Genomic DNA, 11492 nt, shown 5'->3' with positions numbered 1-11492 from the left:
CCTCCATCCAACAAGGATCAGGCAGAGTTTCCCACAAACTCATCCCATCACGACTGCCTTTGGCTCAGGGACTCCATCTCTCATTCAGTCAGCCATGGGGAAGGTCACCAGGTCATTTCTCTCAATGCACACAGCCAAGCCAGGCTAAATTTACACACAAAGAACCTGTGAAGGCTGTGAAAAGGAAGTTTCCCACTGTAACTCCAACAAAAGAAAATTGCCCACTGTAACTTCAACTCGTGGAGCAAACGGCTGAGGGCAGCCGCAGAAGAGCCGTGAGACCCATCCCCGCATCTGTGCCCAGTCCCCGCAGGCTGCTCCCTTGAGCAAGGCAGGGACACAAAGGCAGGCTCAGGGACACCCAGGGCCCCTCACGGGGGCAGCTCTCTGGAGGAGTCCCCACAACAGTCGAGGACACATCCACCCAACCTTCCCTCTCTCCTTCACTCGGGGTCAGATGGGCATCACAATCTGACGGCCCCATTTTCTCTCTCACAGGCGTCTTCCCTCAAAAAACATCCTTGCACATTTAATCCTGTCTTGGCATCTGTGTCTCAGAGTACCCATTTCCTAGAAAAGGGCTGGAGGCTCTTGGGCCCAAGAGCCTCCGGCCCTCCCCAGGCACCCATGACAGGGATTCAGTGCAGTGGTTGCACATTGTAAAGAGGTGCTGGGATCACGAGAAGCTAAGAAATGTGGTGTTTCTGGAGAAACTTGTAGGATGAGTGGGGGAAGGAAAAGCCATTCCTAGTGGAGAGTTGCATAATATGGGGTGAACAGGGACCCCAAGAGTTCAGTAGGGCCAGAGTGTAGGCGTATGTGTACACGAAGCACAGGATGAGGCTGGAGGAGGAATTCCCTGGCGGTCCAGTGGTTAGGACCACTTTCACTGCCGAGGGCTCTGGTTCAATCCCTGGTCAGGGAACTAAGATCCCACAAGCCGAGCGGCGCGCGCGGGCAGCCAAGCCAAAGACTGGGGGCTTCTTCCTGCAGGAAACTAGGAGTCCTTGAAAGTTTTGAGCAACTGAATCACATGACCACATTTGGGTTTTTAGAAAGATTTGATGGGTCAAGACTGAAGGCTGGGCTGGCCATGAGAGGATACTGCCTAGCAATAGGACATTCATCTCTTCACACGGATTCAATGAGGAAGGAGTCAGAATATAATCGTGTTTATTCATGCTGCTAGATTCGACAACCAAAGAATCCCTTTACTTTATGGTTTTATTTTCTAGCATGAAAGAGCTTCTCAAATGAATCCTCTCTTCTGTGTCCCAGAGCCAGGGCCCAAGACGCCCTCCTCTGTGAGACGCAGCCAGGAGTGCACCCCCAGCCAGGTCTTGAGGCCTTTCTAACCCTGCCCACCTTCCTCTCCCCCCACCCCCAGAAAATTCCCACAGTTGCCAGGGGGCCCCAGGCCTTTTCACACAGCAGCAGCAGGCCCACTGGTGACAGTGAATGGCCGCAGGCCTTCACCCTCCCTTAGGATGAGAGAGGCAGCAACCTCCTGTCCCACCTGCCTGAGTCCCCAAAAGCCTCTCCTCCAGGGAAGAGGGACTCCCACTCTTGGCTTCAGTGGTTACTCCAAAACCCAAGAAACAGGCCTTTGAGTTAAAAAAAAAAAAAAGTTGGCTTTTGAAGAGGCAACTGGGGGTTGGGGGGTGTGATGAGGTGGGAGCTTCTATCCTCCACAAGCAGCAGGGCCCAGGGCAGGGCTAGCTTCAGGCTCTTTCTCTTGGTTGGCAACTTGGGGGATTTCCTCCCTGTCCTAGACACTCAGTGAACATATTCCAGAGACAAAGGGCAAAAAATTGGGGGTCAGTTTATTCACCCAGCATAGGCTCTGGCAGTTTTTATTTTTATTTTTTTAATTTATTTATTTATTTGTTTGTTTTTTCTTTTTGGCCGCGTTGGGTCTTCGTTGCTGAGCACAGGCTTTCTCTAGTTGCAGCGAGCAGGGGCTACTCTACGTTGCGGTGCGCGGGCTTCTCATTGTCTTGGCTTCTCTTGTTGCAGAGCAGAGGCTCTAGGCCCGCGGGCTTCAGTAGTTGTGGCTCGCGGGCTCTAGAGCACAGGCTCAGTAGTTGTGGCGCACGGGCTTAGTTGCTCCGCAGCACATGGGATCTTCCCGGACCAGGGCTCGAACCCGTGTTCCCTGCATTGGCAGGCAGATTCTTAACCACTGCGCCACCAGGGAAGCCCTCTGGCAGTTTTTAAACAGCCGTTGCATGGAGGAATATGTTTTGGGTTTTCTATGCCTCATAGCTGATAGCTATGTGATAACTGACTCTCTGTAACAGAGAGCTGACTGAACAGAAGGACGGCTGAGTCAGCAATGCTTCAGGTGTGATCCTGTGTGTGACCTGTAGCATCAGCGTCCCCTGCAGACTTGTTAGAAAGGCACATTTTTGACCTGCCCTGACCTACTGAACCAGAACTGTTAGGTGCTTTGAAAAGGTGATATTGATGCATGCTCCGGTTGGGGAATCACCAAGTGGAAGGCCTCTTGCTACAGTGAGTCTGGACCCTGGCAGTGGAGGCCCCCAAGGGGGAGCGGAGTGCAAGGCTGCAGGGGCTCCTTGCTCTACAGCAGGGCTCCCCAACCCCCAGGGCCACGGACCGGTGGCAGTCTGTGGCCTGTTAGGAACCGGGGCCGCACAGCAGGCGGTGGACTGTGGGCAAGCCAGCCGAAGCTTCATCTGCGCTCCCCATCGCTCCCCATCGCTCCCCATCGCTCCCCATCGCTGGCATTACCGCCTGAACCATCCCCCAAACCCCCGCCCCGCCCCCGATCCGTGGAAAAATGGTCTTCCACGAAACCGGTCCCTGGTGTCAAGAAGGTTGGGGACCGCTGCTCTACAGAGTTCTCCAGCTCCTCCCCGCAATTCTCCCCAAGCCCCCTGACCCTTAATCTGTTTCTTCTCAGAACCCTCGAGCTTTCCTGGTTCTCCAAGTGGAGTTCCCCCACTGACCTGACTTTAGATCTCCCTTTCCCACCAGCACTCCAACCCCTGGCTGGCAGTCCCCTGTTCATGCCAACCCCAAAGTTCTCAGAACGCTTGAACTTCCCGGTCCCCAACCCCCTCCGCCCTGCCTTCAAGCCCGGCAACCCGACCCGTCTCTCCTTCCAGGCCGGCAGGGCCCCGCACCCCTCCCCAAACCCGGCGGGCGGCTCAGGCCTCCCCGCCGCCGTCGGGCCCCACGAGCAGCAGCGGCTGAGTGTTCTTGCCCTTGTCGTGCCAGCACACGTCGAAGAAGGGGTACACAGGCCCGGGCAGGCGCTCGTGGAAGGCGAAGAGCAGCTCGAGCGCGTCGGGGTCGCTGGCGTCGTAGAAGGAGAGGACGCCATCGCAGAAGCTCAGGTAGATCCCGATGCGCGTCGGCCGCCTCTCCGGGGTGCGCAGGGCGCGGGGCTCCTTAGCCTCGACGTGAGCCTCCAGGATCTTGCCTTCGCGCAGCCCGAGCAGCCAGAGCCCCTGCGAGGGCACCGCTTGCAGCCGGCCGCGGCGACCGGCCTCGGCCGCGATCACGCCCAGCGCCCAGCGCGGCTTGTCGCCCACCTCCACCTCCCAGTAGTGCTCGCCCTCGGAGAGCAGCTGGTGCGCCACTACCGCCACGGCCTTGTCGAACTGGCGCGGGTCCTCTCCGGCCGGCGGCGCTTTCTGCTCCGAACACTCCACGCGGCGGCCCGAGGCGCACAGCACCAGGCTTGGGTGGGCCGTGCTCGGGTCGAAGGTCAGCTCCTCCAGCGCTGCCACCGGAGGGAGGAGGGTCAGGCCCTGCAGGTGTGGCTCCCGCGAGCCTTCTGCCCACCCACCTGTGGGCCAGCTGCGTCTCCTCTAATTCCCCCGGCATCTCCGGGAAGTGAGCCCCTCTCTGCTTACTGGTGGGGGCCAAAGACCACACCTCTCAGGGCTTCAGATTGTTCAGCTGTAAAACGAGGCCATAATTGCCTCCTTCCAGGGTTGTGGGCAGGACTAAGTTGATATAAGGCATGTCACTCGCCCTCTAAGGCCCCAGAGCAGGAGATGGTCAGGAAGCCTGGTCCTAGGCCAGTCCCTACCTCACCCCACTGTGTGACCTCAGTGGTGATCCAGTCTCTGGGCCTTAGTCTTCTCTTGGATAAAATGGAGGTCCCTCCATTCCCACCAGTGAGGGCTGCACCAGCCTTGTGTACGTGTCCTGGAGCTCTGTAACCTGTAGCACCCCAATGTGCTTTAGCTATTGGGGAGAGGAGGCTGAGCCCTTGGGCCTCCCCAGCCACAGGCCAGAGTCAGTGTCTGACCCCAGGGTTCCATCTCTGCAGGTCCTCAGCCCCCAGTTAGCAGGGATCATCATCTCCACTGGCCAACAGGGGCAGGGACGGGCCAAGGATCACGCAGGGCTCAAACCCGGGCCCCCGCCTCCCTTCTGCCGGCAGCAACACCCTCTCAGTAAGCAGCGCCCTCACCATGTCAGTCACCCACCTGAAAACCCCATGCCCTTTAAGATCCTTCTCTGAGCACAGGTTATGAAGGTGCAGGGAAACCCCAAGGGAAAGGGGCAGTGGGCCCTTCTTGGATGACCTCCCCAGCTGGGACCTCCCTCTCTGTATGTGGCCGGAGCCTCCCATCAACCACACAGTTACAAACGCAAACCCAGAGCGAGACCCTCCCAGTACCTGGCATCAGAGCTCGGAACATCTTCCTCCACACCTGGAATTTGAAGTCATCTGAGATGACGGGCAGCTGGATGTCCAGACGGGCAGGTGGTGGTGACTCTGCCAGGATCTTCTGCAGCCTGGGGGGGGAGGGGGGAGAGGTGTGTGAGAAGGGACTTCCTGGAGGAGGCACGGGGTTGGGGGAGGGCAAGCGGGAGTACCCAGAAGAGAGGAGGACACATGCTGTGGTGGAGTTCCAGGGTCCCCCCAACACCAGCCCCACCGCATCACACCCTGGCTTAAAACTCCTCTGTTGGTGTTTCAGTTGGGGAAGATGAAAAAGTTGTGGAGATGGATGGCAGTGATGGTTACACAACAACATGAATGTACTTAATGCCACTGAACTTAAAATGTACACTAAAAAAAAAAATGGTTAAAATGGGGAATTCCCTGGTGGTCCAGTGGTTAGGATTCTGTGCTTTCACTGCCGATCCCTGGTCAGGAAACTAAGACCTCGCAAGCCGCGCCAAAAAAAAAAAAAAAAAAAAGGTTAAAATGGTAAATTTTATGTTATGAATATTTTACTCCTTCACAGTTGGGCCCCTCCTGCCTCACCAGCTTCATCTTCCCTCCCTCTTAGCGGTTTGCACTGCTGTTCCCTCTGCCTGCAATGCTCTTCCACCAACTCTTTAACCTAGCCAACTCCTGTTCGCTCCTTCAGCGTCCAACTCTACAATGCACACCTCCGGAAAACCTGCCCTGGCCACCACCTCCCCTCCACGGCAGCACTGAGTGATTCCTGTGTCCTGTGTCCCTGTCTGTCTCCAGGACAAGTCTGGGAGGTCCCTGAGGAGAAGGACATGTTGGGTTCTTTTCTACATCCACACAACGTGCAGGGGAATCGCAGTGGACTGAATGGGAGTAGAGGGTGCCAGTGTCCCTGGCAGACAAGGGCAAAGTGGGAAAGGGGGCAGGGCCAGGCTGATCTCACCTGCTGGTCACCAGGCAGTATTTCTGGAAAGAGAGAGAAAGAGAATGGAGCTGAGCAGGCAGTGGGCACACTGGGGACTTCTGAGGGTGGGGGGGACCACAGAAATGCTGAGTGTGGGACCAGGAAGAATCAGAGAAGACAAAAGAAGCCCAGAATTCAAGGTCGCCCTTAGCCCTTTACCTCTGTGTGAATTAGAAAAAAGTACCCTCCTGGGACTTCCCTGGTGTCCCAGTGGTTAAGAATCTGCCTGCCAATGCAGGGGACACGGGTTCAAGCCCTGGTCCGGGAAGATCCCACATGCCGTGGAGCAACTAAGCCCATGCACCACAACCACTAAGCCTGCGCTCTAGAGCCCACGAGCCACAACTACTGAGCCCACGTGCCACAACTACTGAGCCCGCCTGCCTAGAGCCCGTGCTCCGCAGCAAGAGAAGCCACCGCAATGAGAAGCCCGCGCACCGTAACGAACAGTAGCCCCCGCTAACCATAACTAGAGAAAGCCCGTATGTAGCAACGAAGACCCAACACAGTCAAAAATAAAATAAATACAAATAATTTTTTTTTAATTTAAAAGAAGAAAAAAGTACCCCCTTCCTCAAGAAACTAATTCCACCTGGTAAAAAAATTGTCCTAATAAATATGCAGACCTACAATATCTATGATATGAATGGTGCCCACTTAGATATAGTGTCCTTGTGCAGTGCCCAGCTTAAACAACTATAATGGCCATCTTGGGGTGCACCCCTCCTCAGTGTGTGACCCTGGCTCGTCCCTGCCCCTCTCTGGACCTCAGGGTCCCTGCCTGACAATGGAATGAGGTCTTTGAGACCTGAACCCTGGCTGAGGGGCAGAGAGGAAAGCCATCCAGTGCTCACCATGAGGAACTCAGTCTGTGGCTTGTCTGCCACCTCCTCCAGCACCTTCTCCATCTGCCGCAGCTGCTCCAGGTAAGAGTTCAGGCTCCCCAGCTCCCGCCGCAAGGCTACCCCTGCCTCACCCCGTACACGTTCAGCTTCGCGGTCCAAGGAGCCCTCCAGTGCAGCCAGGAACAAGCGCATCTTGCCCAGCTGCTCTCCCACGGCCCCCCGGAACTGACGCACTGTCTCCTGTGGGGACAGACAGACAAAAACATTTGGCTGGGGACCCCCCAACCTAGACCCCCAGTCCCCGGGCTCTGCTGTGCGGAGCCCCTCACCTCCACCTCCACCAGCTGATGCTCGAGCACGGCCACACTCTTCTCCTTCCGCATACACGCCTCCTGCAGCTGCAGCTTCTGCTGTGGGAGCTGCGTCTGGGGGGTGAGACATAAAGAAGTGATGTTGCTGCCCACCTCCCCCACTTAACCTGCTCCCTCTGGCTCAGCCTCAGTGCCAGCTTGTCTTCCAGCCAGGCTGACATTTTACCATACACACTCGCTGGTCTCAAGTCCTTGCCGGTACCGGTTCTGAGGTCTAGAATGCTTCACCCTCCTGTTGTCTGTCTAGGTAAGTCCTCCCTAGCCTTGCCTTCCTTCCCTGATTCCATCTCCTCAGCAGACAGCCCCCCAGCACAGGTCTTCGTGAGGATGATAATCACAAATGTGGTTTGGTCTCCTCCACTGGAGGGGCAGGGGCTTTGCACACAGCAGGTTTCAGCGGTGAGCAGAGGGTGTGTAAAGAACAAATGCAGCCTCCTGCTATTCCTGGCCTTCACCCTATACCTAAAAGCAGAACCTTAGCAAAACACCCTAATCAGCCTCCCTGCACACCGGTGGGCTCTGGGGGTAGACATTTTAATAAAAATGTCTTCTGCATGGATGAACCAAACATATCTGTGGGTCAGCTCCTACTCTAGGTCTGTCAGTTTGTGACTCCTGAAATGCAGGTGTAAGGGAGTTCCTATACCTCCAGCCAAAGCCACTGTTTGCCGGGAGGTGCACGGCCCTGGAATCAGACCCATGGCCCTGGAATCAGCCATGCCTCCATCGCTTCCAACCTCAGTTTGCTCTTCTGCAGAATGGGAACTGTCATCCCCACCTCACCTCTGGTTGTGACAAATTGGCAGCCTCCTTCCCACCTCCCACTAAAGGAAGCTGGGAGACCCTCTAGGCACTGTTTGCTGATGAATCCTCACTGGAATTGGACCATGGGCTCCCGTGGCCAGCCACCAGGTCCGTCTCCTCCCCCAGACGTCCTGCAGGGCCACAGCCCTGCCTGCTGCAGGATGGGGTGGGCCTGGTGGCTCTCAGCCGTCTGAGGTTCATGGGCAGAAGGGCTGAGCCATGGGGACCAAGCACAATGCCACCCTAGAAGCTGGGGGCTGCACAGACACTTTCGGAACATCCTGCAGTGAGGAGGTGTGGGGAGCAGTGCTCCACGACGTGGTGTGTGGTGGATCTTACCGACAGGCTTGTCTCCTTCTACTCCGAGGCGTGCAAGAGGAGGCAGCACGGCTTCAGGGGGTCGTGAGTGTCCCCCTCACCCGGCAGATCCCATTCAACCATACTTGGGTCTGGTACATGGTCTCTGGACCCAGCCCCCCTTCCTCCCCAAGGACCCAGGTGTTCAGTCCCACCCCAGGCTTCCTGCCCCACTCCTCTTTCAGGCTCCTTCCAGGGATCCCCATTTCAGACCTCCAGCCAGCCCCTCCCTGCGGCTTAGGGTTGGGCTGGTACAGACCCTGGCAGACTGTATCCCACCCCACCTGCCCCCTCGAGGCTCCTGGGCTGCCTGGTGCCCTGTCCCATTTCACGGCCTCTGTTCTCTCTTCGCAGATAAAGATGGGTAAGGATGGGAGTTCTGTGGTTATCAGCAGAGGTTTGCCTGGGTAGGGAGGGCTCCTGGGTGGAGGAGGCTCCTGCACTGGGTTAGGGACCACCAGCCAGCACCGAGCGGGACTGTGCAAGGCTGAAGCCGGAGGTACGGTGAAGTTGGGCCCCTAGGGGAGACTGGGGCCCTCGAATACCAGCCTCAGGGCGGGGTCTACCCCCTCTAGGAGTCTGGAGGCCAAGGAGAAGTGCATTGCAACGCTGATGTTTGTGGGCAAAGATTACCCCCCCCACCCCACCCCCCCCACCTCCCCCAAACAGCAGCGCGAGAAGACGGTGGCAGCTTCTGCACCGCGGAGACAGAGACGGAGGACCGCTCCATGCCTCCAGACCCCGCCTCCTCCCGCCCCTGCACCTGTCGTTTATTCTTCCAACAACCCTATAAATGCTTCATGACAGACCTCCTTGGGCCTGTGTATACATAAACCCTCCTGTAGATGCATGCGTGTGATTTGCCATACGTATGACAGCTGAGCCAGCGTGTGCCTGTGTCCCCATTTGCCAGTGTCTGGGTGTCTTTGCTGGGCTTCCATGGAAATCGCCAACCTCGGGGCGCACAACTGTGTGTGGGCTCTGGAAGCGTTTGGAACTTCCAGCTCCAATCACAGTAACAGCCTGGACTTGGGTCTCGGTGCCAACCTGGGCCTGTGCACAGAGGTGCGTACCCAGGCGTGCCTTGGCCTCCCGGGTCCCCTTGGATTAGGCCACATCTGGTGACGGTCAGGCCCGCACAAGCTCGGAGGCTCCTGGGGCGCGGGGGGGCCACCGCCCAGCAGCTGTGTGCCCACCCCGCCCACCACCACGCCCCCCCCGGCCAGCCCCGCCCCTCTTACCCGGGCCTCGGCCCAGCAGCAGAGCCTGCGCGCCTGGGCGGCGGGCACCGACTCAGTCCTCGCTCAGCCCCGGGCTCCGCAGACTCCGCCCCGTGGCTGAGCCCCCCGCATCTCCGGCGCGCTGCAGCTGCCGCGCCTATCCCGCCGAGGCCTGTCTCCGAGCGCCTCTTCAAGGCTCGGGTCTCCGCCAAGCTCCGCCTTCAGCCCATCAGCACCCCCATTCCCTAGCCGCCCCGCCCCGCCCCGCCCGCGTACCCGGCAGCTCCAGGCGCACCGGGCCCTGAAGCTCAAGAGGCCCGATCGGCCCGGCCCCGACCCGTCCAACAACCCCATACGCCCCCGCCCCCCACCGGAGACCGCCCGGCCCCGCACCTTGAGGCGCGCATGGGCTTCGGCGGCGGGCAGCAGGCGGTGGCCGCGGTGCGAACCGAGCGAGGCGCACACGCCGCACACGAGCACGCGGTCCTGCTCGCAGTAGATGCTCAGCGGGTCTAGGTGCTCCTCACAGTGGCCCTGAGGCACCTGCGCCAGCCCCTCCACCAGGCGCGCCAGTTGCTGGTTGGTGCTGAGCGCCTGCGGCCGCGTGGGTGCCTGGCAGCTCGGGCAGAGCACCGTGCCGTCCGCCGCCGGCTCCCCTGCCACGCGGCCTAGGCAGGCGCGGCAGAAGCTGTGGCCGCACTCGGCTGTCACGGGCGCGTCGAACAGCTGCAGGCACAGCGGGCAGGACAGCTCCTGGTGCAGGAGGCCGGGTGCAGCCGACATTGCGGGCCTGGGTAAGGAGGTGTCGGTCAGGGAGGCTCAGCGGAGCCACAATCCCGGGCCAGCCCCAGCCCCAGGCGGGGTTGGCAGCCCCGCAGGGAGGACCCCCAGCCTGTAGAGGCCTCTCATCTCAAACAGGAAGGGACTCTGGTTCCGGCCAAGGGAGGGAAGGGGACTCCCTCTCAGTCCCAAAGGCAGCCTCAACTGCGGTTCTCAGCCCCGGCCCCCCAAATAGCCCCTATCAGGGACCCGGTCTCAAACCCACTTCCTAAACACGAGGCTGGGTTGCAAACACGGTCTTACCCACTGTCCTTCCCCCGACTTAGCCCCAGGCCTCAGCCCCAACCCCAAATTCTCCAGCGCCCCTCCCCCCTCCCCTCCTCTCACCTCTCCAGGGCCTGCAGCCCTCCCCTCCCCCATATCCCCAGGCCGGCCGGACCGGCAGGACTCACAGGTCTGGTTGGAGATCTTGGACAAAAAGAGACTCGCAAGAGGCCCAGTCAAGGTCAGGCCTAACTGTAGGTAGGTCAGAGCTGTGTCTGAAGACAGGTGAGAAGGAAGCACCGAGCTCAGAGCGAGGACAAGGGACACCACGGGTGATGGGCACGCAGTGAATAGCAGACAGACCCTCCCAGACTGAGCTCTGGCCCCAGGACTATATTTAGCTGCCCTGCCCATCCCCTTCCATCACTTCTGGAAACCGTTCTAAAAGTGAGGACTGAGCGGTCAGACAAGCATCACATGTCAAGGCCACCTGTCCTGGCCCATCCCCTGCCCAGCCTGGAGCCAGAGCTCAGAGCCAGCAGAGAGACAGGGCCTCTCATACCACGGAAAAGACAGAAACATGATTGGAGGGAGTCTCCCCTTTCTCCCTCACCCCAACCTCCGCACTCTCCAGCCTCCCCTGTTCCCTGCCTGTGGCCCCCTCCCCAGCTTGTCACCCACTTATTCCCCAAGCTTAAGGCTCTCCAAAGTCACACCGGCAGTATTATTTCCACCTGCGGGAGAATAGAACCTCCCCCAACCCTGAAAGTTTTTCTTCAGGGTTGAAGAAAAGGGGAGAGCCTTCTTCCTGTTGGTGTCTCCAGTGCTCAGCACAAGCTGTGGGGCAAAGTGGGCCTCCCTAAGTGCTTGGAAAATGAGTGATAGAGGGACAGCTAAATAAATGAATGAACTAGATCCAGAGCCTGCAGCCGAGAACTCCGTTCTGCTCTGGGAGCCTCAAGGCTTATCCTTCAAATCTCAATTTAAAAACCAAAGTCCTCACACCCTAGTCATCACTCATCTCTCCCTCTGCTTACTCCCGCCTCGGCCTTTGCATTTCTCTCCCCTCTGCCTGGAACACTCTTTCAAACCCCAGTTATTTTGTGACTGCCTCCCCCTCCTCCCTCAGATCTTTACCCCATGTCACTTTTTCAGTGGGGCTTTTCCTAACTCCCTGATTTTCAATCTCACATCTCCCTT

At 58.5% G+C, this 11492-nt stretch overlaps 1 protein-coding gene across 1 annotated transcript; it reads right to left on the bottom strand.

Annotated features, from left to right (window-relative positions):
* Positions 1-2798: 2798 nt before the first annotated feature.
* Positions 2799-10705, bottom strand: TRIM72 (tripartite motif containing 72). The gene is made up of 7 exons (XM_036824235.1): positions 10481-10705; positions 9642-10038; positions 6826-6921; positions 6506-6736; positions 5631-5653; positions 4661-4779; positions 2799-3751 (listed from the first exon to the last, which is right to left on the bottom strand). Exons 2-7 carry the CDS (start codon positions 10029-10031, stop codon positions 3174-3176), a joined length of 1437 nt encoding a protein of 478 aa, XP_036680130.1. The 5' UTR covers positions 10032-10038; positions 10481-10705; the 3' UTR covers positions 2799-3173.
* Positions 10706-11492: the final 787 nt, after the last annotated feature.

The sequence above is a fragment of the Balaenoptera musculus genome, chromosome 15 (assembly GCF_009873245.2).
Source record: "Balaenoptera musculus isolate JJ_BM4_2016_0621 chromosome 15, mBalMus1.pri.v3, whole genome shotgun sequence".
NCBI classification, from domain to species: Eukaryota; Metazoa; Chordata; class Mammalia; order Artiodactyla; family Balaenopteridae; genus Balaenoptera; species Balaenoptera musculus.
Note: the sequence above shows the minus strand (reverse complement) of the source record. Positions and strands in the feature narration are given on the sequence as shown.

Coding starts and splice junctions, on each gene's coding strand:
- TRIM72 (XM_036824235.1), bottom strand. CDS start 10,031: ATGTCGGCTGCACCCGGCCTCCTGCACCAGGAGCTGTCCTGCCCGCTG. Junction 6,737..6,825: donor ATCAGCTGGTGGAGGTGGAG/GTGAGGGGCTCC, acceptor CTGTCCCCACAG/GAGACAGTGCGTCAGTTCCG. Junction 4,780..5,630: donor TACTGCCTGGTGACCAGCAG/GTGAGATCAGCC, acceptor CTCCCCCCCCAG/GCTGCAGAAGATCCTGGCAG.